The sequence below is a fragment of the Falco biarmicus genome, chromosome 1, assembly GCF_023638135.1.
Source record: "Falco biarmicus isolate bFalBia1 chromosome 1, bFalBia1.pri, whole genome shotgun sequence".
Taxonomy (NCBI): Eukaryota; Metazoa; Chordata; class Aves; order Falconiformes; family Falconidae; genus Falco; species Falco biarmicus.
Genome location: NC_079288.1, coordinates 121,689,150 through 121,716,151, shown reverse-complemented (window position 1 = coordinate 121,716,151; position 27,002 = coordinate 121,689,150). Strand labels below are relative to the sequence as shown.

Here is a 27,002-nt window from a genome sequence, read left to right as displayed (position 1 = left end):
GTCCTGGAGATGTACTGGATTTTGTAGTTAATTAAACCAAAAATGTTTTCATTATCTGGGTTCCAGTTGACTATATGTGTATTGCAGCAGTCAGCTTCCTTCAATTCTGCATGTGCAATGAATTTCATAAATTACTTATAAAGTTTCTGTTCTGAGCTGTCTAATTTGTGTGTGAAACCTACAGAAGTAGGAATTAATCATGAACATGAACAAAAAAGATCTCTCGTTAGCTCTTTAAAGACTTAGCGTTCGATCTATGAAAGTGTGTTACTGTTCACGTTTTCTTTGTCGTGAGAGTGTAGGGATACCACAGTGCTAATCAATGTGTCCTTTACCAAGGAACTAAAAAATAGTCTGCAGTGTGTGCTTATGAGTCTGAATCAACTGTTATCTACCATGAACATATTTTTCATTACTTTCATATATGTGTTGCACTAAGGAAGATACTTGTTTCTTAACAGCTAATTAGAAATTGGTCGGACAGCTTCAAAGTCTGAGAGAGTCTGAAATCTGAATGTAAACTTTCAGCTGAATTTCATCGCTTTTATCACTTCAACCAAACCCAGACTATTAATACTTTCTCGTTTCTAGCCTAGTCAAAGTTTAGACTGTTACCCTACAGCATTTCAAAGATTTTCATGTGTGTAAAAAATTCCCTGCAACAAATGGAATTATTTAATGTACTTAAACACGTCTCAGCTTGCTAAATCCAAGGATTATTTCTTTAATTCCTAAAAATTAAAATGTCTTCTACTTTAATATATATTATTAATTAGCAGAAATATCAGAAGATGTATGGTTTTTCTTTATTTTTTAATTTTCAAGGTACGATGTATTTTTTCAGCCATATTCTATTACTGTCACTTACAAGCCTGTAGTTTCCTAACAGTTCATTTCTGGCAAACTGACTGATGCATGAACTACCTAATGCTGTTTTGTGCGATTAGATTTTGATATAGCAAAGTGATTTTTCCATGACCTAGAAAACCCCTTGTATTTTAATGGCATCAAAAAGAAGGCATGTTCTCGGTTTCAGTTTCTCCCAAGCTAAGCCACTGTAAACATTGCCATGTCTTTCAGTATTGATTTTTACATGTGTCTAGTATGAGACATGGCTGTATGTGTTTATGAGGAACGGTGGCCATATGAATCCTTTTAATCTGCGTTTTGAAATTAAGTATAGCTCAGCGTGGCCTCAATGCTACCGTAGGCATGGTAAGGAACAGCCTGACTTTTAAAAACAAGCCTGGCACTCTTATCTTTTTGAAGCAGCAAACTTTTTTTTTTTTTTTTAACTTGCCCCCATGAGATGATTGCCGTGCAATAAGTTCTTTCAAAAATAGCTCCATCTGTAGAAATCAGCTACTAAGATGCAGCATCAAAGGTGTACCAGCAACGAGTGACCCACTGAGTCAGGCAGGCGATGGAAATCCAGCTGAGCCTATTGTGCTTGGTAAAAGTACTATGTGGAACACGATAGGAAGGCTTGCTAAATTATAAAACATAGCATTAAGAAACTGTGGTAATAAATCTCTCTTCTGCCAGTCTACATTTCATTGGAAACAGTCCTGGACTTGCTGGGAGATAGGTTGGACTGTCTTACTGGTTTCTTCTTTCCTGTGAATTTGATAAATCATTTGACACATCGTATTTGGTAACAAGTAAACCCTACAATTTGAAATCTGTTGTTACATAAGACATGGGAGGCATTCAGGGTTGCATTTGGTAGTATCTATGTGCCACCTAGGTAACAGCACAAATGATAATTTGCCTTATTTCTTGCCATATACCAAGTAGGACTGGTTTTGCAGTGTGCAGATGCAGAATCAGGAACTACATTTGAAATACCTCTGGGGCGTTATTACAAACAGCCACACATTTGTTTCAGTACCTGGCTCCTGTGGGGTGTTACCAGTAAGTTGCATCAAGCCACTATAGAACAGCTGGTGCTGGTTTTGCTGCCATTCCAATACCATACCATTGAAAGAAGGACAGGGAAAACACAGCAAGGAAGCTTAGAATGTTTCGAAATTACACACACACACACACACACACACACACAAAAAGTACAGCAGAAGTATTTCAGCCTATTAAAAAAAAAGAACGCTTCAAACAGCTGGCTTGACAAGAGTAAATAAACAGGGTAAGTTAACATAGGTGGCAAGAGCCATGGCCAGTGACAGCTCCCTGGACCACAGAAGCTGCTCTACTGATCCTACAGTCCCGGGGCTCCGAAGGCTTTTCCTAAAGAGCCAGTGCAGAGACCCATGCAGCATCCTCTTGCGATCATTGCTCGTGCTGTGGTTTCTCAAGGTGAACAAAACAACATTACTGGTGTTAAAATGATAAACCTAGTCCAGTCCTAGCCCAGTCAGGATCCGCATAGAACAGGTTGTTCCCTGCAAGTTGGAACAACACTGATAACGTTTGGCAAGAATAGCAAACACACATTAATATTTGCATTATGATAACAGAGAGAGTCTATTTTGAGGTTTCTATTTGATACTAATAATTCATTCTTGGTTTTGAGATGATTCCTGAAAGAAGGTATCTCTTTCAATAAAGACTGTTCAGTGTAGGAAAGTATCTTGTTTTTAAAACAGAGAGCATGTAGTCACTTTATTTTTACCATTTGAAATCCAGCAGTTTGATTGGACTAATGTTTAGGCTGCCAGGACTTTTTAGCACCAGATTTTTTTCATTGGAAAATAGTGAGGGGTTTTTGTTGTTTGTTCCTTCTTCATTCATATGCAACGTTTAAGGAAAACTTAATTAAGCCCAGCATGCAGGGAGAGGAAACGCAACTCAGTAATTGAGAATATAATTAGCTATATTTATACAGAAGTGATTGTATTACCTAAATCCCTGGGCCCCCCCTTTTATTTTTTATACTTATTTTTGGATGGGTTTAGGGGCTAGGAAGGAAGGGAGGGCAGGCACAGACTCTGTAAAAAAGGTGGAAGGAATAAAAATGCTTCCATGGATCTGGAAAACAGAAATATAATGAGCTATCTCTGTTTCTCTGTAGAGCTGAAGCTGATCTTCCTCTTAAAAGTCCTTGAAAGAGTCAGTTTAAATTTCAGCTTCAGCGGTTTGCAAAGCTTGGAAAAGCCATACAAGTCAAATCGTATTCTCAAGGTGTAAACGTAGGACCAGGCTGATCCTGGATACAAAGGCCAGTCTTTTTACTGGTTTTTATTAAAATATTTTATTACTTCTGCTGCAAATTAACATTGGTTTGAACATTTTCTCTCTTAAGTATTGTTCGGTCTTCCTCATTAAAAAAACATTTCCTCAATAATAATAGGTTCCATATGTAGATGTTCTATGTATGTAAAATGATACATATTAATAGAAGTAATCACAAATGAAATGTGTTCTTTTGCTTTTCACCATGTAATGACTCTTCCCGCTCCAGCCTTTTGCCCCCCAAACAAGCAGAACAACAAGAAAACCCATTGAAAGGAAATTTGCAGTTTTAAATAATTTTCCAGATACTGCGTTTTCCAAGTTTAGATGGAGCTGGGAAGGGAGGCAGCCAGCCGGCAGAGATTGATCGCTGACTGTTCCAGGAACGCTTGACTTTCTGTGCAGCTCGGTCGATACCACGGGCTTGTGTGCGCCTGTAAGGACTCAGCTCAGGAAAGCTGTTCCCCATGCGCTTCACTTCAAAAATGAGGGCAAGTCCCTCCTCCTTCAGGATCCTTTATGCTGACAAGGAAGACACTTACTCAGGTGCTTACAGCAGAGTGTTTGCTGGAGCGTTTTGCTGAACTGCAACATTGCAGTGAGATGGAAAGACTTTACAGTACTTTGCACACCGTCTCTGAAACATATGGGAAAAGCATTTCTTAAAAAGAAGAAAAACAAAACCCCTTTCCTTTTTAGAGGGTTACAACAGTATTCCAACATTTGCCTGTAGAAATAACACCCAACCTCCATTTCATACAGTTCATTAAAAAGAAAAGAGCTATAAAAAGCCAAGTTAATTAGTGAAATCTGCATTTTTTTCATCTTTTGGGTATGGCTTTAGCAAAAGGAAGATCTCTATACGTTCTGGTTAAGTCTTGTAACACGATGCAATCAGTCAGTTTGACTGATGAGATGTTCTGGAAATATCCTGCAGGAGATGAGCTTGCTAGCTTCTGCAGAGTGGGCAGTGTAGGGAGGGAAGGTGGCAGAGAAGCATTCTTCACTCCTGGCAATTGCATGTGCAACAACGCTTGAACGACTATCAGAACCATTTCCTGAAGCAAAAGGGACACATCAGATTTTTCTTCAACTCAGAGGTTGATGACAAAATGAAAAGAAAATAAAAACAAACAAAAAACCAAAAACAAAACCCTCCTGAATATGATGGAGTAGGAAAAAAATGCAGTTGTTATTTTACTTTTATAATATTTTCTCTAGACTTTTTTCTGGTAAAAAATGATTCAGAAACACTAAATTGAACAATTTATTTCGGTTTGTGTCATTGACTTAATTTTTTACATTAAAAGTAGACTTCAGAATGTTTAAGCTTGAAAAGACTTTTAGTATTTCAATTCAATATGACTTTTTCAAGATTTTCTTTCAATGATGCTGCTAAGTGTGATGGGTGAGATTGAATTTGACCCTTTGTGTTTACTTAGGTTTGGATTAAATGATATATTCTGCTTGGAAAATATTCTATTCTCTGCTCAGCAGAAAGTGTTTACAGTTCTGCTTTTGGATGAACCTAGAATTAGAGGGAGTTTGGGTTCTTTTGAAACAGGCAGAGAATAAAAAAAAATAATATTTTGTTTTTGCATGTCTTGATAGATGGCAATTTACTTCAGCATCCATTTTCAGCTCTTTTCCTGCTGCACTTCATCGTTCTTTTGTTAAGAAAACTGCGCAGACCAGGTACCGCTAATAGTCTGCAGGCTGCACTTTTCACATGGACCCATGCGTTTATGTTCTTGTATCTATATTGACTCCACACTTGAAAGATAATGCTTTCTATCTCAGGTGGAAATGGTAAAGTTTTAGGAAATAGGTGTTAGAAAGCTGTAGAGGAATATTTAGTTGATCTATATCTTAAAATGTATTCTGTTTTGAAAACATATTTAAATGATTGAATGATTATACATATTTGTGGGTGACTAATGTAGTCTATTGCTGCAGGTCATGGGAATACTAATAAAAAGTATTTATTCTGAACATGAACCCGGATGCATGCTTTCCCGACATGTTTCCCATATGGCCTGTTAAGTAAACTGTAAATCAGATAGAGAATTGAGGAAAGAGAAGAAGCGGGTAAGTGGGGATTCTGCAGCACTGAAACTGCAGCCCTACACTGTTTGAAGCCGTACCTTGTTTTCTCTTCGAACCAAGGAAACGCAAGAGTTAGTCTAAGTGCAACAAAGATGTTCTGCAGACCTAGAAACCCACTGACTTACAGGCACCGACAAAAAACGTAATGAAAATCTTTATCAGGAAAGCATTGATGGAAGTGTGGAGAAAACGGGTCCCTTTCAGAAACGGTATGCTGTTGGCTCACTTGGGCTTAGTGCTGCAGCAGAGGCTGGTGCTGCTCTGCAGACTTCAGCCTGCACCCTCTTTTCCTGAAACTGAAGTGGTTTTAGGGGATTGCTGGTTCCATTTTGATAACTCACCATTCCTGTCATTATTGACCTTACCTGGTCGTACCTCACAGGTCCTGTCCGCCAGAATATCCCCGTCAGACACATGGTTCTCTGCTTCGGCCTCAGTGCTCGTGTCGGGAAATCTGAGCCGGGGAGACAGGGACCTTGCAGGTGGTCTCTGTGGGTTATAATTAGGGGTCTGAGCTGTGAGGACTGCAAAAATGCATTTTCTATTGCAGCTAAAGAGCACGCAAAACCTCCCGAGTTACAAGCTTGGTATGCTGGCTGTATGAGTGGGAGGGTGGGAGCTGTGCTTGGCAGGAGAAACCGTATTTTGATGTCACTTCAGTATACATGAAAAGCTTCAGTCTCTACTCCTTTGTTTGCTCTGCGTTTATCTGTTTTACCTGACTTACCTTTAAATTCCAGCTGGGGAATTAAGGTTCTGCAGTGGTGTTCCTCAGTACTTGTAGCCTAAGCAGTTTTTCTTTTCACCAGCATGGGAATTTCTTAATCGCTGAAAGGGGCCATTTCATAGCTCACCTGGTATCTGAGGCTGGGAAATCTGCTCTTGAATGCAGCTTATACAGGCTTTCCGTGCCCTGCAATCCCTCGGATTTTCCTAACATCCTTGCCTTCTTTCGTGGGCTAAAGAAAGTACACGCTTTCTGTGGGAAATGATTGGGAGATTAAAGAGAAGCAGTTGGTTTCAGTCCAAAGGGTGGTGATATATATTAGCACAGTTTATAAGATAAAGCCAAATCTCTGTTACCTCGTGAGACTTCAGCCTAGGGCTAAATGCAGCCACAGACGAATGCTCTTTCTTGTACTTCTAAGGGCACGTCAATGTGAGGAAGTTATCCTGGAATGAGATAGGGTGTGAATGTAAATGCAGTAGCTGTTCCAGCATAACATCCTGTGGAGACAAGGTCTTGGTGAAGTGACTAAAAGCAATGGAATGACTTTAGTGGAAGCTGAGGACACGGAGCCCCCCCTGCTCCCCCCCAGCAGCCAGCCCTGCAGGCAGAGGACAGGCTGAACACCATCTCCCCAGCCTTTTTTTTTTTTTTTTTTTTTGGTGGGGATCCGATGTCTAACCATCTTTGCACCGGCTGCTTTTCCTGTCAACGTCACTTGTGGAAATTTTGATTTACTGCTTATTTTATTAATGGTCAGAATGAGGTCGAGGATGATCGCCAGCAGTGTTACTGCAGGTAACTTGTGAATGCAAACCATAGTTTCACACCCAGCGTGTGAACGATGGGGAATATTTTAGCTCTGCCATCCATCTCTTACTGGTTTTTACTGTCGTTCCTAGAGATTACAGCTGAGGCTTTGATCGTCTCTGCAGGTATCCTAAGGCCTGTCACTCTTGAAGCCATGCAACAGGAAAACTGCTGCAAGGAGAAAATGCCTGCCTGCACTTCTTTTTTAGAAAAAAATTGAATCTTAATGTAGTGTATGCAGTGTTGGAGAGGCGTTACGTGTACACACACTCGTGTGGTACTCTAGGAGTTAAAAATTACCTTTTTTTATGCTTTTGAGGTTGCTACACCAGTTTTCAGGCCTATGCTATGTGATTCACTTGTTACCTATTCTTTATCATCTGCTGAAAATTAATGTTTATTTTTAAAATGCCTTTTTCCAGATTAAGTAGAGCATTAATTAGCCAGTGTGAGGAACAGAGTGCATTATTCTACTGCAGCTTTCCATCATGTCAAAAACTCATTACCAGATGTAGAGATCATAAACAAACACACATGGCTGCTGCATGTAAATCTTCCACAGGATAAATTACTGCTGATCTCTTGTGATTAGATCGCTTTGTCTTCCAACTCATTCATACACTTTCAACCGTGGAGAATATTGAGGTGCGAATAACTCACAAAGCAATCTACAGGAGAGCATTAACTTTCCATATTTGTTAAATATATTTCAATCTGGATTTTTTGCCCATGGTCTAGGCTACTCTTTTTTTTTTTTTTTTTTTTTTTACTTGAAGGAGTAGTTGCATAGTCAAAATCTTCCTTCAGATTTGGTATTTGCTTCTGTAAGGTCTATAGCAGGGTGTACAAACAGTCTTCCCAAAGCCACAAAAAGATGGTGCTATGGAAATCAATCTGAAATTATTAGGCCAAAGTCTTTGCTGGCATAATACCCAGGGGAGTTGTGCCAACAGATAACTTTGCCCGAGGATAAATAAACCTAATGAAAGCCAGAAACTGCTAATTTAGGACACAATCCTGCCTGTTACTGGGGAATTAGATCCCACTACAGTAATTCCCATGGCAGTCCCTGGGACCAGTCCCTGCTATGCCAGGTACTGGTTGGTACCTGTCACCCTCTGCTACCTGTGGGCAGAACGGGGTGGCAGGGACCCACGTGCAGAGACCAGCTCCCAGCAAGGGGGTGTCCTGGAGCTGCTGGAGACGGGCACATCAGGCTTGCACATGCCAGCCATGTGTCCCCGCTGCATTCCTCTGTGCCTGTTTCAAGTATATATTAACACTTGTTCAGCTTTGGGTCAGTCTTGTGCGCCCCGTTATCAGAAGAGACATTAGAGGCAATATCCTGTGCTTAAATAATTAACAGTTGCAGCAGATGGTGACAACCTCAAAGTCACTGTAGATTGCAGGTCCTGTTTTTTTTCCAGTAGGCAGACGATAAGATTTTAAATACAAATGAGAACCTGTATAAAGGAGACACACATGCACAGACATTGCTATACAGGATCTAACGAACTGGAGCCTGTCCCAGGGAGCTAATAATGGTCCGTGAGGTTTAGGATGTGAATGAGCACCGATCCCAGGAAGGCAAGCCATTCTGGGTGACAGCAGAGCTTGCTAGGTGCTGAAAAACGACATCAGTGATAGAGCCAAGACCTGTAATCCTATGTTCAGTCCATTAGAAAAGGGATAGTCAAATGGCTGACTCCTGTTCGGAGCAACTGTTGCTTAACCCCAGCAGGGTCCCCAGTGTGTAATGTCCCCTGCACTCCAGCAGAAGAGCCCGTATTTTGTACCCCTCTCCCAACCTCTCCGAGAGCACCAGCTGCACACTGCCTGAGCTGCTGACCATTCCAGCCCAGCAGCCATAGCAAAATGATCCAGCAGGGGTGAATAGACTTGTACCAGACCTTCATGTTTTTTCCTATTCTCCTTTTACTGGAGACATCAATATTAAAAAAAAAAAAATAGGTAGAAACACTTAGTGACTAACTGTTTCATTGCCTACTTTCTCTTGTCTTCTGGCTCTTGGTGGAAGGCCCTGGCTTTCTGTGTCGAGTATTTAACAAGCTTAGATGTGAAATGCAGAGGGTTTACACCTTGGGAACAGAGGATTTGGGTGGCTGTGGAAATTAAGTGTGGTAGTTTGTAGAAGATCTTTATGTTACATACATACTCCGCAGGACTTCGGGAACCCAGGATACTACTGCTTCTGATAGGTGCTTTGTACTTAATAACCTAGCTGTAACTAATTTAACTATTTAATGTTAATGCTGTGTTTAAGATATTAAGCACCAAAGAAATGTGACTGGTATTAATCTCAACTCCTTTCTGTTACCAGCGCATGTATTTTAGCATTCAGAAATTAATTGATTAAATCCTGCACTAGAAACTGTCTCTCATTCTCATAATGGGTATTACTGAGACAAAGTTTTGCAGAACCAGTAAGTACCATCATCTTAAAGTCAAACAATTTCTTGTTTGTTGATTAAGCATGTTCTGCTCATTGATTTATAATTTCCATTTAGCTTCTCATTACTGGAAACAGATAAGTGTTTTGGAATGTATTAAAGCATGTGCTTTGCTTCAGTCATATTTACTGACGTCAGGGGAACCCGAAGCAGATGCCTGAGTGCTTTCAGGGATGCTTCCTTGAAACAAGGAGGGAGGAAAAGAGAGAAGTCCCTCCTTCCCTTTTTGGCTCTCCTCTTTTCATGTGTGAGTAACATATTGCATGTCTGGTTTTGTTTAAATTCAAGGATGGCAAACAACCACATTCTGTGAAAACTTCCTACTTCTTCCCATCCTTCTTTATGGTTTGTTTTTTTCTTCTTGTTATTGATATTTGGTAACCTGCAGAGACAAAGTGATGTGAAACTTGGAGGTCTTTACAGAGGAGTTTATTCTAGTAGTGTTTGTATAAAGCCCTGTGGTCCCGCTAAAGCCCCCTAGTTCCTTTGCTTGGTTTGCTTTTTTAAACACAGCCTTAGCATGGGCTAATGCTTTGTTTGCAGGGGGGGTCTGTTAGGAGAGAGGAAGCAGGGAGATGGATAGGAAGGAATCACCCAGCTCATGACAGTTGATTGAATTGCCTCTTTATACTGAAATAGCATTCCTGAAGTCTATTCTAACCTCGCTCTGTTCTAGGCTCTCATGAAATACACAGACACTTGTGGGTAGACTACAAGTCCATGAATCCAGTAACCTGTTGGTTCTTCTGAATCAAGTGTGCTTAATGTTCAGATGAATTTGTATCCTGAGATTTAAATGGCAGTAGCACTCATTACATACTTTAAAATAACTCTACCAATGAAGAGTATATATACAGACTTGACTTTTTAAAGTTTGGTGGTTTTTTTAACAGTAAAGCATTTCCTGACGTGTTTGCAACAGCTAGGCAGGATGTTTGTTGAATTAGCATGTATATGTAACTGTTGCGTGGTTATCCCTACTTTGCCATCTACTCAGTGTTGTGACAGACCAAACAACTGCTAAATGGCAGCATTGAAAATAATTTTCCTGGTTTCCCAGGGAAGTGTAAAGACTATACTCTTCTGCCATCTAAGTTTAAGGGCTGTTTGCATTGCATCTCAAATATCCTGTATCTTTCAAAGGTGAAGAGAGGAAGATTTTGTAAATAGCCAAGAGTGTACTTAGTTGTATCATTAACAGCTGAATGCCACATCTTTTTCTCTCCATCAAAGTTTGGGTTATGCAAACAGGGTTATGTTGACCCTAATTATGAAGTCTAGTAAACGACCTGAGATTTCAAACTCACTCTTCTGTGTGCGAAAATGTCGGCATAAACTTGTGCTGAAGCCATGTAAACTTGTCAGGATCTTCTTTTAATAGAAAAATCATATTACAAAATACATCTGTTCCCATTAGTTTTAAGAAATGCCTTGTGGCAATTAAAGCAATCGCTTGCTTAGAAAATAATACCAGGGAAATATCTAACACATATTTAATGGTTTTTTCCCCTTCCAGATATATACTGTGTTAAAGAGAAGGATCAGCAGTCCATCAGTAGTACATAAATTAAGAAGTCCCTTGGTGGCCAACTTCATAATCTAAGTAGTATGTATTAGCTAAAGGAGAATTGGAAAGTAGCACGTACGTTTACTGCATGGCTGACTTGCTGACTTGATGTAAAGGTTGTCAGGCAGTGCTTACTGATAAATCTTGCAAACTGAAAAAAACCCTGATAAGATTGCCATGACATGACAAATGCCAGCTATAAATAGATGTTTGACTTCCTGCTCATCTCTTCCTTCTCCTGCCCTTCGTCCTCCGCTCTGGTGTAACAGACTGCCAGTGCTGTGCAGCTCCCCCAGGTGAAGGTCAGCTCTTGGTATATTTTTGATCATCGTGTAAAGTTCTCCTGTTAGTATGTGGTCCCCTTTTTAACCTCTTTGCAGATTCCCCCGATTATCCCAAATCACTTTCACATGGAGCTGAGGTTAAGCTTTATTTCTCTTGGCTTGTCCCTTCTGTAGCAGACACTTCATCTTCACTTTGAAAGGACAAAGTGATGTTCAGCTGCCTGGGCCTGCGCCCAGCATTTGATTTATACATTATTTAATTTCCTTTAGAAAATTGGAAGCAGAACTTTAGGAGTGGAAGTCAGTCCTTTTCATTTGTTTAAGGATCTTTTAGGGCTAATATAATCATCGATAGTAGATGTCAGCATGATTAGGGTGACTTAAGGTAAAGCAAAGAAAATTGAATACCAGGGGAAATTCTTTCATAGTGGAAAGGGTGCCAAGATTTATAGCTGTGCACAACATCTGTGGGTTATGAATTGTGGCATTAAAAAACAAAAATGGAAAATCATTGGGCTTTTGAGTGACATGTTGAAGACACCTGCCTCCCCTTACTGCACAGCAGGCTGGGGCAAGAAAGGTTTGCACCCTTTGTGTTACATTTGCAATTGTTTCTTGGGCTGTGGTGCTCGCTGGAACTTAATTCAACCAAGTAACTAATTCTGCAGAAATTCTTCAGTTAGTCCGGAGGTTTTCATTTGGGCTGACTCTGCATTCACTTCTGCAATTAGGTCTGCACATGCAGTGAAGTGACTGCCAAGACAATTTGAAAATTTGTCATGCAGTAGAGTCAGGAAATTAAAAATTAACTCTGGAAAGGACATCATATAATATTTGGCAGTGTAGTTTGAATACTGTGTCCACTGAGGGGTGGAAGGTCCTCCTCTTACCAAAAAAGAAAAAAAGTATGAAAGTTGAAATATGTCTTCCATGGGATTTTGAATGATCCACAGCTGAGGGAAATATCAGAAGGGGAGAGGCCTTTGGCATGCATATGCTTATGGATACAAGATGACTTATTTGTGGCCTTTAATTTAGCAAAATAGCATTTAATGATGGACCGTGACAGTCCCGCGTTGTTGCAGGGCTCTGTGGTGCTGTGGTTGCTGTTCCCGATGTGGTTATGTTGGCAGGGGTGGGGAGGACGTTGGTGCTGGAGTGTGGCGGTGACACTGCGCCCATTACCAAGTCTCTTAGAGTTAGTATTTGATTTTTAAGTCATAACTGCACTCGGTAAGTAGGAGATGCACATTACAGCACGAGCGAGTCTTTCTGCATTACAGCTGTGCTGTACAACCTGCACTTTCTGCTGCAGCCCATGAACACAGAGACGAGGCACTTTCCTATGTACCCTTTGGGCTAAGACAAGCGCCTTCACAAATTTGGGCTGCTGAGGTAAATTAACGGTTGTGTGGCATCACACGGATGAAAGGAAGCAACGAAATCCAGCTTCCCCATGACATTTCTTGCACTTCAAACTTGCCCGTACCACACAAAGCAAACAATCGATATCACAAAGTCTTCCAGATAGTACGAAAAATATTAGATTTGATATCAAGTAGGAAATGTTAAGAACATCTCCTGATCTGTACAGTACTGAATAATTACAAAGCAGAGAGAAAATACTGTTGTGTTTTGGTTCAGTATGGATACCAGTGCTTCTGTGGTAGCGTCCTGTATGTGCCATCTTCATTCTAAAATCATCTTTTACTGTGTTTGGAGAGAGGCTAAAACACTTGCTGTCCCGGTCCTCCTAGCGTCTGTGCATCTGACATAAAATGAGTAAACTTAATACACTTTCTCACGCTTTCTCATGCACACAGGCAATTCCTGAGCAAATCTTATGAACGGATCTCTTGACAAGGGGCTAGGGACAATATCAGTTGTAGAAATCTGTGCTAGGAAGGCAGAGCAGTGTGAGCTAAAGACAGTGTCGGTGTTGCCCGCTAATTAAGGTGTCCTTTATTTTCTGCCTTTTCCACTCATGGCCACTTGGCCCGCGCTGTTGGATGCTGTCATCTTTAGCATCCTCCTCTACAGTCTGCACTGTGCAAAGTGGACTGCTAAGTGATTTCTGAGCCTGCTAGATAGGCTAGAATGGCATTGAGAAAGAGCAGTTGTGCTTTATTGTGTAATTGTATGACTTGGCCGCACGATTCAGCGTAGTGAAATATTTATGGAATTTCATGAGAAGGCATCCTTATGCTACAGGCTCTATCAAGAGGAGTGCATCCGCAGCACAGAGGACCAGATGATCTTTTCCTGTGTGTTCACCCAGCTTCCCCCATAAAAGACTGCTAGATAATTGGAAGATCCATGCTTGCATATTTCTTGTGCAGAGGCTTGCAGCACAGGCTAAGACTGCTTTTTGACTTACTTTTCAGGCTACAGATTTGAGAGCTGGCTGGGATCTGTACAACCCACAGTACTGGTATTTTTTTCTCCTTTTCTCCTTCCTCTCTTCCACCAAAAGCCCTCCCAGCCCAAGGGTCCTGTCTGACTTTCCCGTTGCTCTCCGTAATAGTTGTTCCCTTCGTCTTTCTTTCCTCCTTTTTCTTGGTAGCCGTTTGGACAAAGAGAGCTGATAAGATGCCTTTCTGTAGTGGTAGAAACCACGGGGAACAGAATCTTTTCTCTGGCAGAGTTTACGCTCTGTAGGGAAAACAGCCACATAGCAAGAGGCACGCTCCTGCAGGAAACCTTCCAGTAACTTCAGTTTGTAACTGTCCCTCAAACCTGGGGAGCACTTCAGTTGCACAGGTCAGTCCTGTTGCTGGTTGCATTAGCATTTCTTGGTGGCTTTTGAGGGTTTTTTAGCTGTGGTCCTTAGTTCTGTTATAGTTGACCTTTCTCAGCTCACTCTTTTGGCATCCTCTGCTGTGCTACAGCTATAGCAGCTCCTTCGGGCATCATTCCCTCCCTCCTTGGTCTCAGCCTCTGCAGTGGTGTTAGATGCTATCCTCGCAAATCTTCCCGTTTCCGGGAAAGGTGGGAGACACCTGGCATTATCTCAGTGACTGCGAGAACAGTAATGCTGTATGCAACAGCGTCTGCAGACAGCCTCCCTCAAATGTTAAGCACCTACCTAACGGCTGTGATCACTCTCACCTCCCTGTGTCACTGCTGGGAAAAGGTAGGTGACTCTCTGCAGGGCTTGGGTGGCCTGGGGGGCTTCCTGGGGTCTTTCAGATTCGTGCCTCCTGTGCAGGGGGCCCAGAGCTACTGTGCTTTAAGATGTGAGCACAAAGGCAAGGGCTTGAAGTGAGGGACATTGCATCTAGAGCACTGTGGCCAAGGACAGCAAATGTCACAGAGCTGGAGGGGCGGCCCTCATAGCTGAACACTAGTAAGCATAAATTTCATAAATTTCTGGCCTTAAATTGTTTTGAGTAGCATGCCAGTCTGCAACTTTCTGGAAGCTGAAGTGCTGTTAACATTAAAAAGCAAGCTGCATGCAACCTGGAGGGAAGGGAAGGGAGCCTCCCCTGCTTTCTCCTATGCATACTAGCAAAAAATGTTGAGCATAAGTTTTGAATGTAAAACGTCTTTGTTAAGTGAAGAAAAATGCAAGTGACCCATTTTCGAAGTCTTCGTAGTGCTCGAAATCTGCATTACATTGTCTTGCCTAGACAAGGAAGGAGGGGGAGAAAACCCAAGAGACTAAGGAGGTTTTCATAATGACATGGCACAAAGTGAGAAGGCGTTTACAAGTATGAAAGAGAAGAAATGGGGGAAATTGCTACGTTGGATCTGTTATCCACGGAGTAGCAGATCCGGTTATCTAGAATACTGAAGTGACTTTCAGACATGACGTGGATTCCGTTTTCTCAGCTGCAAGAGGGCACTCAAATGACAAGTTTTAATGTTAACCATGCAAAATCAGATACCTTGTTAATCTGATCACTCGTAACTTTTCACTGAAGATAGGTGACAGCTCTGGCTACAGGTTCTTACATTTGGGCATTTCACCTTATGCTGCCTCGCTCTGTTCTTTGGCTTGTTGCCAGAGTGATGGGGGGCAACTATACTGGTGACAGGCTGTTCCACTTGTGAGGGAGCTGGTACTTTGGGATGGTGCTATGAATCCCTCATAGCAGGCACTCAGTGATTCACTGGGCTGGCTAATTTTAGACCAGAAGCAGTGGCTCACACTTCCCTACGGACTATATGCAGTAGACACAACAGGGATACACCTGAGATGTGTTGTTTGAAGCTTTTATTGAAACTGAAAGTGATTAGCAGATACGCTGTTATTGACAATATAATTTTATTGTTTTTTGACTGAATAACTCAAAATACTGTTTTTTTTTTAAAGCATGCAAATCTTAAAGCCAATAGACAGAGGGATGTCAAGTGAGAACATCAAGATCCTTACGGGAAACATGGGGGCTGCCCGCCTGAAAGGACTATCCAAAAGGCTGCCTGCACCAGTGAATTCCTTTCTATATGTCAGGCATATACTTTTCTTAATTAGATGAATCTTGCATAGGCTTTTGGATTGGCAGATGAGTGACAAGAAGTTGCACAAGTGAAAGCATTTGTATTTAGGATCAATACGTCTCTAAGCTTCGGTGTGCGTTAAACCTGCTTTCTGCTGCAGTCTCATCCTTTTCCATGCCTTCAGAGCCTTCCTCCCTTGCCTGCCTTCCTGCCTGTGTCCTGGGTGAGCCAGTTCAGGGTGCTAAACCAGTAAAAACTACTCCCTTCTGTGTTGATGAATTAGGTTCCTGCTGGTTAGCATTTGGAACAAGCTCATCAAGGGACCAGATGAAAAGAGGTGTTGAGCCGTGCATCGCTGGTTTAGACTGACTGTTGGGAAGACAGGTCACACTGTCATGTTTGTTTTAATGCTATGTTATTGATTTTCTATTCCATTAAAATATACCCCTTACATAAATCCTTAACTCAAGGTAACTGTTGATATGCTGCTTTTCTGGTTTCTTATATATTTTTTTTTTTTTTCTTGCTATAAATACTTTTATTTTCTTGCACAAGCACAACTTGCGTTAAAACTTAAAGTTCTTTACCAGCCTTTTTGTTGCCTTCTTTAGGAGTAATAGCTGTACATGGAGGCATCTAGCTGTGTCTTAACAGCATTGCTTTCTAGTTCTGACTGTCTTCCAAGCCGTATTCTGCCTCGCCGGAACACAGGCGTGCAGTAGTCCTCCTCCCTGAATTTCCTGGGAAACATGAGCAGCTGGGTACCGGGGAAGCTCCAAGAGGTAAACTTAGAAACAGTTTGAAATTCCTCTAGCATTCTGCCAAGGAAATAGATACTCCACAGGAGACATCTCACTCACACCTTCCAGAAACGGAGAACCCAATAAAGAAAAGCCAGAGAGCTTCCATTAAGGGCATTCTTCATCTTGCAATCTAAAGGCCCTACAGAACATATGTCTTTTCTCACTCCCTGCCTCAACTCGGGATGTATATGCATGTGTAAATAGCCATACAGAGACCCAGGAAGGAGGCATCTCTTTTTCTGGCTATCATGGGATTTGTATGCTTTCTGTCCAAACTGATAGAAACACTAAGCTTCCAGAAGATTTGCTAGACTTCCTGGCCATCATTTTTAACTGAGCTTGTTTGCTTTTACGATACTGTGTTAGGGTATCTGAAACGTAGGTAACTACAGATCCAGTTGCCAGTAACCTGCTATGCAAGATCCAAATCAGAGACAGTTATTTGCCATAGCTCCAAAGACAGGATGAAAGGGAGGGCTTAAATAAACCCATGAAAAAAGAATTTTTGACTTTGCTTTTTGCTGGGTGGATTCAAAAGTTTAGGGCTCTAGCAATCTTTAAATGGTGATATAATGTAATAGAAATGCTGCTGGAGCTGAAAGGAGTTGAAAGACAGTTCTAGACTGGCTGTGCTCTATTAAGGAAAAAAAAATATTTTTAAGGAAGGGAGGGCACTTCTCCCAATTTTGCAGAATTGCTTTTATTTGGTTTGTTTTGATAGGAGTCTAAGGCCGCTGTTATTCTCCCAGGTTAAACTTGAGAAAGGAATTACTGGTTTGAGAAACAAAAGCGTGGATTATTTTTCAGTGCAAGAAATAGAGAGTATGCTGAACGTATCGCCCAACCTCATATCTGTCTGCTTCAAAATCTGAAAAGGAAGCAAGCAAATACAACAACTACTTAATACCTACGCTATGATAGGCTTCATAAGGTGGAAGCTGCCAAATCTGTTTTGCAGTTTTTTCTTTTGTTTTGTTTTTCTAGAGAGAAACTCATGACAGCTACAGCTAATGGTGTCCTCCAAGTCTTCTGGTTTAAAATTTTTATTTGCTTAATTCAATCTGTCTTGCTAGCGGCATTCGGCAAAACAGCATTGGCTCTGTGTACAGGTCCTCTGTAGTAACAGCATACTGTGAGTGAGAATGCAGTATTCTGTTAATTACTTTTAATTAAAATGAGTGCGCGCGCACACACACACACACACATAGAAAGGCTCTGTTTTTCTAGTGGCTTGGCTTCCTTTTCCTCATTGAAGGGAAGAAGTTAAACTTTCTCATTAAATGTTTATATAAAAATGAAATAATTCTGAGGTTAACCAGAAATGCAGCTTAATCTTGTATAGAAACATGTGTGTGATTTTTATTTTTTTTCTTTAGTTGCACAAATATAGCTGAAACTTGAAGTTGGCAGAGAGTACTGTTTAAAAATATTTAGTCCTAGCATGTAAAAACTCGTTTTGTTACGGAATTCCTTTGTGAAAGGTGTAGCTACGCCATGTCTTTGCCAAAGTGATGGGAGCCATATCGACAGAGTGCGTTTTGGAAAATAGCTGCATTTTGGGCTTGTAGTTACAAAAGTTAAATTGGAATTTACATGTTTTATATATTGCTTGGAAGGATACCACATCCAGTAATATTTTTTAAGAGAGTGGAAAGAAGAAAAAAGAAAGCTTGCAGATGGAGTCAAAGCTTTGCTCTGTTAGAACATGTCAGGATGAGCAGAGGTATGTGTGATGACACTTCACATGTACCACTGAAGGCTCTGGTTTATTCTCCTTAGCTGTCATCATGTGCTATAGTTATGATACATATGCTTAATTTTGGCTACATACCTCATCTTTCCCTTCTCTGGGCGTGTTCAAGCTTTGTAGAATAAGAGCTACTGATACATGCGATACCGTCTGCTGCACAGGCACAACCTGCACTCAGTTTTTGGTACTGAAAGAGGAATTAAATGCAGCATTTTGTGGTCACTGCTGCCTTGTAAGTTGTTGCTATGATGCCGCTGTCCCACAAGAGCAACTGGCCAGCTGTCTGGCTCAGCCATGCCAGGCTCTTTGGCACCAGGTGACCACAGCAGGTAGCTGAGGTGAATCTGGAGCTTGGCCCTTCCAGCTGAGACCGGGAGGAGAGGGCAGAAGGAGGATTTGGTCTCTTCTGCAGCCCCCGAAGGCAGCTGTGGCTGCCATGGTAAAAGCTGAGTGGGAACCATCATCCTGGTCAGACCAGGTGTGTGCAGGTGGCACAACCACTTTATATCCCTGTGCAGCACTTCAGGTAAGCTGTGAGCACCCACATGCATGGTCACGTGCACACCACTCTGCAGAATTACACAAATAAGCAAACTGTAGATTAAATAGTGAAGATGTGGGCCAATCTGTTCCGAGCTAAGTTCACTTAACAGACATCATTAATAGAGCTGGTTTTGTTCGATTACATTTTCTTAACAACTTCTCCTAAATCAGGGACAGCAGGGCTTGTTTGCCCAGACTGTTGGATCAGTAGATATCACAAGACAGACATAATACCTGTCCTTTTTATCTACTGTTGGATCAGTAGATACCACGAGATAGACGTAATACCTGTCCTTTTTATTTAAGAATTGCAAAGGTGCAGCTTCATAACTACAGACGTGTTTTAAAGTAGGCTATCCAATGTCTGCTCATATTGAATGTCTCTTTAGTAAACAAGGAAGAAAGAAGTCTTATCTTTTTATTAAAAAATATATTTAATTATAGGATATCATTGCAGAGGATGGCTGCAATGTGAGTAGGGACTCATCTGTTACGAGGCAGTGTTTGTGAATACAGAACCATATAGATGCATGCACTTTAACTTGAGGAAAACTAATAACATAAAACACAGTTGCTTAGAGATCAAGGAAGCCTCTGTCTCACTGAGGCACTTGTGTGGCCTGTGAGTGCCTCGCATACTTGAGTTAGGAAAGTTTTATAGAGCGACAATCATGTGTTAAGTAAATTCACTCCAAAGCTCCAGTGGTAGGTACAGTATATGAATCTGAGGAATGAATGGATACTGTATGAAAAGCATTATGCTAATATACTTTATCATTTTTGGGTTAGAATAGATTCTTTTCCATTTGCAAAATGCCCAAACGTATAATCCCTCCCATTTACATGTGGAGATCATAGAACTGAGCAGAATGAAGGGCTACACATACAACGGGCAGTTCTTTGTCTTTCAAAGATTAGATCAAAATTTATCACAGGGTGATCAATTAATTCATAGTATTGGAAACTTTATCTTCTAAACAGAACAAGTTTTGTAGTGGTCTGTAAGAATTTATTTTCTCAGAGAAGAGAAAATGTCATGTTACCTTATATTTCCCTGTTTTACACATGAAACAGGAAAGTTGAAACACGAGAGTACTAGATTTAAGCTGTTTTGAAAAACCTGCACCTGTCACCAATTAAAAGCCCCTCCGTTTAGCTCATTTTAAAGCAGAAATGGTATTTGTGACATCTTAAATTAGTATTTTTATCTTTAAAAGTATGATGTTGTACAAAAGCGTTCCGTGGGGCACGTTTCTAGCGCAGCCGGCACTGTGCTGCTACCTGAGCTGGTGCAGACAGACGGCCGTGTGCAGCAGCAGCAGCGCAGGGATGCCAAAACAGGGGAAGTGAGCACAAAATGTCATGAGGCCATCCAGCAGCTCTCTTCTACTGAAGGAAGAGGCATCCCACTTGCTGTGCTCTCCACGCCTCCCGTGCTGACTGGTGCTTGTTGAATCCCCCTGTGAGCCCATCTCATTACCCCAGCAGCAAGCTAAGGCTTTTTTTTGCTCCCCCCCCCCGCCCCCCACTTTTTTCTGGATTAGTTTTCCGATGGTCTGGTGCATTGAATCAGTTAATGAAAGGGCCAGCTTAGTGCCGGAGCCAGCACAAGAGAGGGGTGGGAGGCTGCAGCCAGCAGCGGGTGGTGCCTGCACAAAGGAGAAGGGGGAAAGAGGCTGCAGCATCCTGCACTTTGGGCAGGAGTGACCTGCCAGTGGTGGCAAAAACCTAGAGGTATTTACCATCTGTGCCCAGCGTCGCACTGAGCCTCATACAAATCCCGGGCGGAAAGTTGTGTGCTGCTGGAGTGACTGAATTGAGATATTTATGTGGATTTTAGAATACGGTCAGCAATCTCTTTCCCTGTTACTCCCTTTTAGCCTCTCTGCCTACCGTGCATCTTCTCCTGGTTTGCTTTCTGTTGTCGCTTTGGCAAGGAGTCTATGCCCACCTCTTTCTTCAATCAGGCGACAGCCCTGGGTCCTGAGAGCTCTCTGACTTCCCCAGTTTTGTGGGGATAAGGTTATTGCTCTCCGTAGAGCAGCTTCTGATGCAGGGGTAAGAGGAGGTGCCTGACACGGGTAGGAATTTCCCTGAGTGAGAAACAGATGCCCTGACCCAGGAGTTATTCACATCTTTTTAAAATGCCATGTATGAACCTTTTATCTCTCCTTAACAGAGTGGGAAAGCAAACTCCCCAAACCTATACACAATCCTCCTTTGCCGCTGCCTAGCAGGCGTGCACCGCATGGGCGCACAGCCTCGCAGGTAGTTTTCATCCAGGAAGCGCCACAATTTGCGCTATTCACAAACCGCAGGGTACTATTCTGTTTCCAGGCTCCTAATCCCTCTTACACACAATCCCTTACAACTTTAACTGGCGGGGTGGAGGAGCAAGTTAAAAAGGAAGGAAAAAGGAAAATGAAACACAATGTACAGCCAGCCAGTGGCTGCCAGTTACTGCGCACACAATCGACACCAGCTGCAGCCCAATTAAACCCGACATTCACAGGTGTTCCCAACAGACTCTGCACTAACAAAACCACTTTCTTGAAAATACCTAAGTCTTTAACACAGAAGCTCATTTCTTTTTTCCTTTTCTTTTTTTTCTTTTTTTTTTTTTTTTAAGATTCTTTAAAGCTATTTAGAGCACTTTAAATACAAAGAAGCTGAAAAGGACTTTCAGTCCACTAGGAGAGAGTTGGCGCTTAATGCCAGAATGGGGGAGAATCGGCCAAGCTGAATCAGCCAGTGTAACCATTGGTTTCGGGAGAAAGATGGGTTATGCTGAATGTTGTTTATTCAGGGGGACAGTAACTGGCACTGGGTATTTTATTGTTGCTGAGAGTGAAATGGGGAGGGAGGAAATGATTAGGTGTAAATCCTTTTCTTTTTGGGACTCATCATTGTTTGCACCATAGCTGTGAGCTTATGTGTGGTTTTGCTTATTACTGATCAGTCGGGGGGGGGGGGGGGGAGTGGTGTTGTTCAAATAGCAAGTTTTAGTTCTCCTTTCCTCCCAGCTCCCAGGATAACTTGATACAGTCACCTTTTTGACTTTGAAGTAGGATTCTAACTTAGTTGTTTATTTTCTGATGTTAAAGCACCCATTCCAATGATAAATCAGTCCTTTAAAAAAATGATAGTCTGTTTTAAGTACGTGAATTCAAAATTATTTCTGTGTTGAGAGAGGACAGCAGACGTGCATGGGTCAGTAATTTGCTCTTATTCCATTGAAACTGAGAATCGTGTTTGTTAAACTTTCATTTATAATTATATTAGTAATCCAACTAGGGTATATTCTGCTACTCATAGATTCAATAGTATTCAGCCACACCTGGCTGGCTATTCATTTCTGCAATAACACCCCACACCTCAGTAGTTATTGCTTAATTACCTGCTGCCTGGTCTGTTGCTGCTTAATCACTGTTGTTTCTGACAATCACTTAATGTCTTCATTACTGCTTTCACACTCAATGACGAAAGCCACTCTATACTCAGATGCAGTTAAGAACACCTATTCTGTTCCTCAGTACTCTGAGCTGCGATTTTGCCTTTGGAACAGGTCTAGGACATTTTTCCTATCCCTCATGACACATAGAGATCCAAAAGACTGCACTTTTTTTTTTGTCTTCTTTTTTTTATACTGAAAAGGTAAAAATGGTTACCCCTTGGATTTGTATTTGAAAATAATTAAGAAATGTCTTAAAACTGGCAGAGAGGCGATGTTAGTTCACAGCATTCATTTATAGAGATAGGCAGAAGCTATATAAATGCAATGGAGAGAAAAGAAAATCACCAAGACTTCAAACTCATGAGTATACCACTGAATTTAGATATCGTCACTCGGGAAAAGATACCGGAGGCAGTGTGGATAATTTTCTGAGAAATATCTCAGCGCTGATGCGATGGCAAATACAATAACAGGAAAGGAATTGCAAGCCAGCCAGGAACATCGCTATGCCGTGGTACGGCTCCAGCCACGCCCTGCCAGGCTTCAGCCGCTCCACAGCAAGGGGATGGAACAGAACTGGTGAAGATGACATGGCAGGTGGGCTGAAGGATGGATAAGGGCTGCAGGAGCAGGGACCGAGTCACTGAGGACTCTTCAGCTTGCAAAGGCTTGGCTGAGAGGGGGTGAGGGAAAACTCCGTAAAATCATCGACAATACGGGGAAGGTGGATGGGGAATAATGGATGAATCCCCGTTCTCAGTGAACTAGGAGGCACTTGGTTAAATTAGCAGTTTTAAGACAAAGAAAAGTGCTTTTTATACAGCGCGTGATGAGATAGCGGCACCTGTTACAGTATCCTGAATCACTTCCATTGTTGTCAAATGGCCCCTTCTGCTACCTTCCCCCTTGGCCTCAATTGTCCCAATCTATGTTGGTTTTTTAATCTAGGCAAAATTTATATTTGTAAACCCTTCAGTTGCTTGGTCTAGTAAGAAATGTCCTAATGTGACTGTGACAAGAAATACCTATGAAAACCCAGAAGACCTTAGGCCAATAATGCAGCAGATTTCACCAGATTAATTCACTCCCATTTCACTGTGGTTAGATTACTACTTGTGTTTGCTTTGCACGAGTAATTTAACTTTACTAGCAAGTGAGAACGCTTGTGAGGACTTTTTTTCTTTAAAGTTTGCATACTCGAATGAAGAAAAATAATCAAACTTGCCATGTCAAATCTCTTACCTCAGAAACCTGATACTCTGGGTTAGCCAAGGAATGGAAATAATGCCATGTGACTTGTGTGACCAGATGCGAGGACCCAAATTTTAAACACTGAGCCATAATGCCTGCTGTTTATTACTCCATAAAGTATACAAGATTTATTCCACAAAAATTTTGAGTGCAGCCAGGAAAAGAGAGGACAATAATTCATGCCTTAAAGTTTTTTTCCGCTTCCCTTAAAAGCAGATTAAATGTACCTGGGAAGCAAAAAAAAAAAAAAAACCACCCCAAAAAATCAGTTTTCTGGTGCGTCCTCATGTCTAATATATTTTCAGTTATCACAGAACTTATGGTTCAGTCTTCAAGAATAAAACAAAAAAATCCTTTGGAGGTTAATTGTCATCACTGTTACTGCTGTTACATCACTGTTACTTGGCAGAGAATAGACAAAATGTAAAAGCATCATCAGAAGTATGAGCTTATGGGCAAATTCCTCCTGAGCGTATCAGCGTACAAATAAAACAAGAAGTAAGACTGGCAGTGGGTGGTGTTCCTTCTTTTTTGGATCTGCCAACTTGACAGTCTTTCCTTCAGCTTCTCCTTCAGTAAAACGTACCAGCTCCTACCCAGTGAATGTCCTGTGCTGCAGTGATACCCTCCTTTGTCATTTCGGTGCTGTAGATCGGCGATGGTCTCTGTGAGCAGAACGGGCCAGTCAAAACCTGCTGTACTGCATTTTGGGGTTTTTAATAATGCTTGTTAAAACCCCCAGGTGGTCTCTTCCTCTTCATTTCGTGAACTCACCCTGAATGCAGTGTTTATCAAAAGAAAATGGACCCCTGCTTCAAAGACCAACACAGATTTAGAGTCCAGAACGCTTGGATCTGTTTTTCCATCAACGATGGGGGGTGGGGGTGGGGTGGTGCAGTTTGATCTTGCTTGGGTGTTTCTTCTTTGAGTGTCTTTAGGTTTGTGTTAGAGATAGGGAAATAGTCACACTGTCTACTTAGAGAAAATCCTGAACGGAAGGACCGAGATCCCTCTATTAACTTTCTAGATGATGTATTAATCTCTGCAAGAAGTTGGTGCACTGAATCTCAGCTACACTTCCACGCTTAACTGTCTCTGAAGTCCTGAAAAGCATTAACATGCATAACAGCAGTGTTTAGCTTCGCTGCTCATTAGAGCAGCACAGAACTAATAGTAATATTGTTGTAACTTGACAAAGCCATCTAAATCCATGCATGTTTTCTTCTGAAAGCTTCCTAAACATGCTGCTAAATCCTCTAAAAAGCTACTAAATGGCTTTGGCAACCATTAGCACAGCATAAGCGGGGGAACTCCTTTCAGTAAGTGAACAAACAGAGAAAATATGCTGAATAGCTGGACAAATGTGTTTCAGCTGGCTCTTTCATTTACAGATATAAGGGAGCAGTCAATATCAATCACTGTTTTCCCTGTTGCACTGGAAATCACAATATCTCTTTTCATTCCACAAGCTCTTTTCACCACAGTAATGTGTCTTTAGAGTGACACTGGCATCAGTCTGTTTCCGCTGTCTGAAGTCCAGAGAGCTTAAAAACACATTGCAGGGTATGAGACCTTAACCCTCCTCCCCTTCCACACATCCCTCCCCTTCTAGCCTTCCTTTCTGAATTAATTGCTTTTACTTCTTTCCCAGCGTAAAGCTGAGAAAGAAAAGTGTCTGGGAATATCTGCCTTTGCTCTTTGGAGACAGAAAAATGTGTCGCGGGTTGTTTGGGTTTTAATTTATCAGGTGTTGTGGGGAGTTTAACACAAGGTAATATGATTATCAAGTTAATTTGCAACATGCTGTGATATGAAATGTGTTACTGTGGTTTGAGTTTTGAGCTATATCCTGTTTCTTGGATGTCCTAATCACCTACAACCTCATTTATTAAAAAAAAAAATTGGAGAAACACTATCCTTATGAGTATCTTGCTTTTGGAGTAGGCTGATATTCTTGTGTTCGCTTTCTTCCTTTCAAGTAACATATTTTATAATAATAATAATAATAATGCTATGTGTTTTGTTTTTTTATTGTTTCTTTGCAGATAACAGCAGTCTGTAGAGAAGCAGCCCTTTTAGCTCTTCAGGAAGACATACATGCCAAATCTATCATGGGACGGCACTTTCGCTACGCGCTGACTGTCGTGACCCCAAGAATTCCCGATTCATTAATCCAGTTTTATGCAGATTATCAGCAGCGAAGTGGACTGCACATGCTCTGAAAAGCAAATTAATGCGTGCCCCCATTCATGGTGTGAATAGCAAATTTCCTTTGTAAAGCTGTCAAAAGCCAAAGAATTTTGTATGGAGTGGAGTGTCCAAAGTTAACTGAAGGGCAGAGTCATCATAATAAATGCCTGTGTGGAAGTTTTGAGTGTAACTGATATCATCCAAAAATATATATTATACAGTTAATTATCAAATTCTGAATTTTTGGTGGATTCTTGGCCCTAAAGAGAGTAGCAACAAGTGACATTACCGTCTTCATTTGTTCCTGCCTTAACCACAGTTTAATCCCAGGGACCATCCCAGTGAGGCGCAGACCTAGGGAGCGGCCTCACTACAAAAAATGCTGAAAATTATTCTGAATCTTTTGATTTATGATCTCCAGAAAAGCTGCCAAACAGGCTTGCCGAACATCGAGCTTTCCGAGATAAAGCTAAGGCATCCCAACTGATTACAGCGAAACATTAATCTTTGGTCTTAAACAGCTCCTTTTTACACATACCGGAGAGTAGGCACCTTAAAAACTGTACATACATAAAAAATGTACATCGGGCTAACCTGAAACCACTGCCAGGCATCACTGGAAGATTTTTGGGTTTTGTTTGCTTCCGTCAAAATAAATAGGAATGTTGATAGGTAATTTAAAGCTGGCCATTTAAAATCCTAATGAATCCTAATTAACGAGTAAGAAAACCTCCTTGCAAAAACTGTTAGAAATGACCACAAAATAGTTCAGGGACAGATAAAATCTTTTCAGCCCATTTCTTCATAATATCATCTGTTGAAACGACAAGAGGTCCTTATGGGCTCTCTGCTCTTGCACTCAGTATGAAACGCAGTTAAGCAAATGCATTTTCAGCTTTTTTCCCCATAACAGAAAGACCGAGCCTTTCTATTCCAGACTGAAAAATAACGGGCAAGGTAAAGCAAAACCAGTACAAACCAGATTTCATATTAAAAAACCTGATTTTCAGTGGGTAGTTCTGTGTTTTCCTGGTGTTTTGCAGGTAAGTAGAAGAATTTACAGGTCAAAATTTTAGCCAAGTCCTGCTTTTACCTATTGAAGTAAAGAAGAAATTTAATTTCAGGCTTTATGTAAAGTTATTTTTTTTATTTGTTTATTGATGGTTCTGAAGACTTTTCTTTCTTGCAGTCATTTTATATGTATTCATAAACCAGTAATAATTCTGTAGAAATTTATGTAATTTTATGAGAAATTTGTATAGAACTAAGAGAGATTTCTCATAAAATTATATAAATTTCTACAGAATTATTACTGGTTTATTTCTACTATATTTACTTATATTATCAATATGAAATTTAAAAAGTAATCTCTTGGCCTTGATTATGGCTTTTCTTTACTTAGTTCCACTCTGTGCAC

The 27,002-nt window shown here is 41.2% G+C and overlaps 1 protein-coding gene across 2 annotated transcripts in view; it reads left to right on the top strand.

The window, feature by feature from the left end:
• AFG2A (AFG2 AAA ATPase homolog A) overlaps positions 1-26,708 on the top strand; it is a 205,071-nt gene extending 178,363 nt beyond the window's left edge. The window contains exon 17 of one of the 2 annotated variants that reach the window (XR_008819656.1): positions 25,441-25,578. Coding sequence is in view for 1 of the 2 variants with exons in the window: in XM_056325750.1 (XP_056181725.1) it covers positions 25,441-25,617 (177 nt within the window). In the remaining variant the exon portion in view is untranslated. Of the gene's footprint in view, positions 1-25,440 lie in introns of both variants that reach the window. The other variant, XM_056325750.1, reaches the window with a different exon arrangement.
• The last annotated feature ends 294 nt before the right edge of the window (positions 26,709-27,002 follow it).